General features: G+C 42.4%; 1 protein-coding gene across 1 annotated transcript; it reads right to left on the reverse strand.

The window, feature by feature from the left end:
• Positions 1–1,838: 1,838 nt before the first annotated feature.
• Positions 1,839–2,939, reverse strand: GATC (glutamyl-tRNA(Gln) amidotransferase, subunit C; the record flags this gene model as incomplete). Its single annotated transcript, XM_009580555.1, has 3 exons — positions 1,839–1,894; positions 2,264–2,367; positions 2,773–2,939. Coding segments are annotated over 3 exons (327 nt in total), but the record flags the coding sequence as incomplete, so codon positions are not given.
• Positions 2,940–3,080: the final 141 nt, after the last annotated feature.

Raw genomic sequence — 3,080 nt, forward strand, 5'->3', positions numbered from 1 at the left:
AGTTCCAGAAAAAAAACAGTTCAAAGCTTACCAAACATGCAACCTTTGAGGGTAGTGATGAAGGCGGATCCTACCCAATGGCTGTGATTTCTTACACCAGCAAAGGCAGCTGTAGTCCTTTTCACTCAGCCTAGGTTTTCCATTAAATACGTGGCACATAATGAACGGCCCGAGAGGGAGCTTGTCAAAGCGGTTTGTACACACGGTATTACAAGCAAGCCACTAACGGCTCAACCTAGTAGCAGTACTGTTCACACTCCTTATTTTTTTCAGTGTTTTTCAAATTATGATACTTCCAATATGCTTGGTGGACTTCTGAGATGTTAAGAAACAACACACGGCACACGTGTATCTCTAATTTATATTACCTCATTTGCAAGGATGTGGAAGATGCAGTTCATAGGAGAAATAGTTATCATGGCCACGCCCAGGCTTCCTCCAGCAGACAGCTGGCAGGACCTGAAGGGACACCACGCCAAGCTGGTGGTGTTTATTATGCAGACGTACAGAAAGACGGAACAGGAGTAATGGCTTTCCTCTGCAAAAAGATACAGAACGTGACACTGTGTGACTGGATGACATCAAGCTACGATCTCGTGAGGCGAGCTTCGGCCCCGAGGGAAGCACGCGCCTGCAGTCATGGGGGAGCCTGCTTGCCTTCTCCTGCCAGGCTCCCAAGAGCCGCGAGAGCAGACTCAGAGCTGCTGGTTAGTAATATCCGACTGCAGTAACTTCAGGGGTCTTTTCTAGCCCTTCTGAAGAAAATTCCACTGTGGCTCAGGATGCAACTCTGTGCACTGGAAAAGATCATGAAAACTGGAATAAATAATTCTGGATTCTTAAATCTGTATGTGGATGGGGTACCATCCAGGAAGAAAAGTTACTGCTGCTTCTAATAAAGCTGTTGCTAGCTTCCTGCTAGCAATGTCTCTCTGCAACACTAAAGGGTACTGGGGTACTTGTATTTCTAAAACCTGTTCCAACAAAAAAATAACGGTTATAGTGCATATTTAGTTCACTGTGCCAACAGAACAAAAATGCCAAGTTCACAAGTAATTACATTTTTTATTTACAACAAACTTAGCCACACGGGATATTTTAAGTAACACAAACAACTGCAATGTTTTTTTTGAAACAGAAAAATGGTTTAATCTAGGAAACATCGCTAGTATCACTAGAGATACACATCTGGTGTACAGAAATATTTATGGCAAAGATTTTTAATTTTAGAGCAGCTATTTCTGTGTATGAAAAGTTCTGAAATGTACAACTCCTAGTATTTAATTTGTGAGAATAAAAATACAAAGTGGGAAATAGAAGGTAACGCACACAGACATGGAGCACAGAGATAAAATGGAAATACTCGATAGAAGCAAAATATTTCAGTGAATCATCTTCTCAAAGTGCCTTTTCTTCCATAATGAAAATCTGAGTTCTGTCCGTACGTCACAGAGATACTCAGAAATGTTACGTACTCTTCCGTAACCTCTCATTTTCCTGACAAACTTGAGGAAAAACAGTGTTCTGGGTTTTTTAATCATCACCTTTTAATGTTCTCTTTAAAGCCTTTAAGCCATTCAGTATCTTAAAGAGTAACATCAAATTCACTTTGCTAAATAAAAGCACTAAGGTTATCTGTCATGCTGCCTTCCAGCTTCATAAACGTTGAATATTTCAGTAGCCTTACTAAGCTTCTTACACCTTCCTCCTTCCATAAATTGTCTTGCACGTGCTCTTCTTTTGATCAAAATGCATGCCAGGGTTCCTCAGCTGTGACTGCACAAACCTTAGTTTTCCCAAATAAAGTACCAAAATGGCGTTTGGGTTCCGGGCTTTCGCTAAGAGCCCTGCAGAAAAGTCTCTCGTTCCTCTAGCTTTGGTAAAGGGATGTTACCTGATAGAAAACAAAACGGAAGTTGTGTGAGACCAGCTAGCTGTAAGTTACCTTCTGGGGAGTACGGCTTAGTGGAAAAGTGCTTCTCCAGTTTATTCTATGTACTTTCCTGCACCAGTAAGGAAAGTAAGTTCTGTCTGACCTGTGTAAATAATCACTCAACATGTGCAGTAACTTTAGAGTAAGGTTAGCTTCTGCGCTGCTTTTGGACTAATAGATTGCAGTGTTTTTTTCAGATGGCTTCAGTTATTTATTTTAGTACTTCCTTATTACTAGCTAGTATTTCTGAAAGTAAATGCAGTTATGGCAGGTGACGTTCCTTAGGTTAATTCAAGCAAAATTAAGAGGTTTTCATAAGCAAGACAATACCTGGTGGGGCTACAAAATATTCCTCTACTTTCTCTCTGGCGTTTTTCAGCAGCTCGTTCGTGCAGTTGCCTTCTGTAACGTCATCTTCTCTGAGATACAGACACCTGAAGAACAAAGATTACTAGCCTGTCGTTAAGCCATTCTATGAATATGAAATATGAAGTGCGGCTTATCTCTAAACCTGGTTTTGGTCTTAAGTAAGTGGCAAGACAAGTACTGGAACATTTTGAAGCAACTAAGAACGCCACTGACATACTTGGGGAGCAGCACGTGCAGATCACTCACGACAAGCAAGATACACAAAGGAGCTGGAGTACGTCTTTGCTGTGCTTACACATAAATGTCACGGGAGCCAGTGACATCTTCCTTCCACGCAAAGCCACAGTAAGACTTTTCTGTAAGCAAAGAGGCCAAATGCGTAACCGGGGAGATTCCCAGGGGAAAAAAAGTTATAAAAGCTAACAGTTTGATACATTAACAGCTGAAAGGAGGCTGCTGTGATTCATTACCTGTCCTCCAGGACCGAATCCATCGGTTCCACTCCATCGGTGTTTACTTCATGAAGCTGATCAGCAAACTGGATCGCTTTCTGCAGCCGCTCTACGCCCTCTGCGTCGCGGAAATCCACCAAGGCGAGGTGTTCCAAGCGATCCAGCACTTCCACCGTCACTTTTTGCTGTACAAAGAGACAAACACGGACAAAAGAGGCAAAGGTGAGGAAGTGTAGTACAGTGCTACTGTTCTTTTTTTGACCAAGAGCTTGTCACATGGCGAAACCCGAGTTTACACCTGCCGGGACTGCCGATTTCCCGCACTT

This window comes from Fulmarus glacialis, unplaced genomic scaffold (assembly GCF_000690835.1).
Source record: "Fulmarus glacialis isolate BGI_N327 unplaced genomic scaffold, ASM69083v1 scaffold6616, whole genome shotgun sequence".
Lineage (NCBI taxonomy): Eukaryota > Metazoa > Chordata > Aves > Procellariiformes > Procellariidae > Fulmarus > Fulmarus glacialis.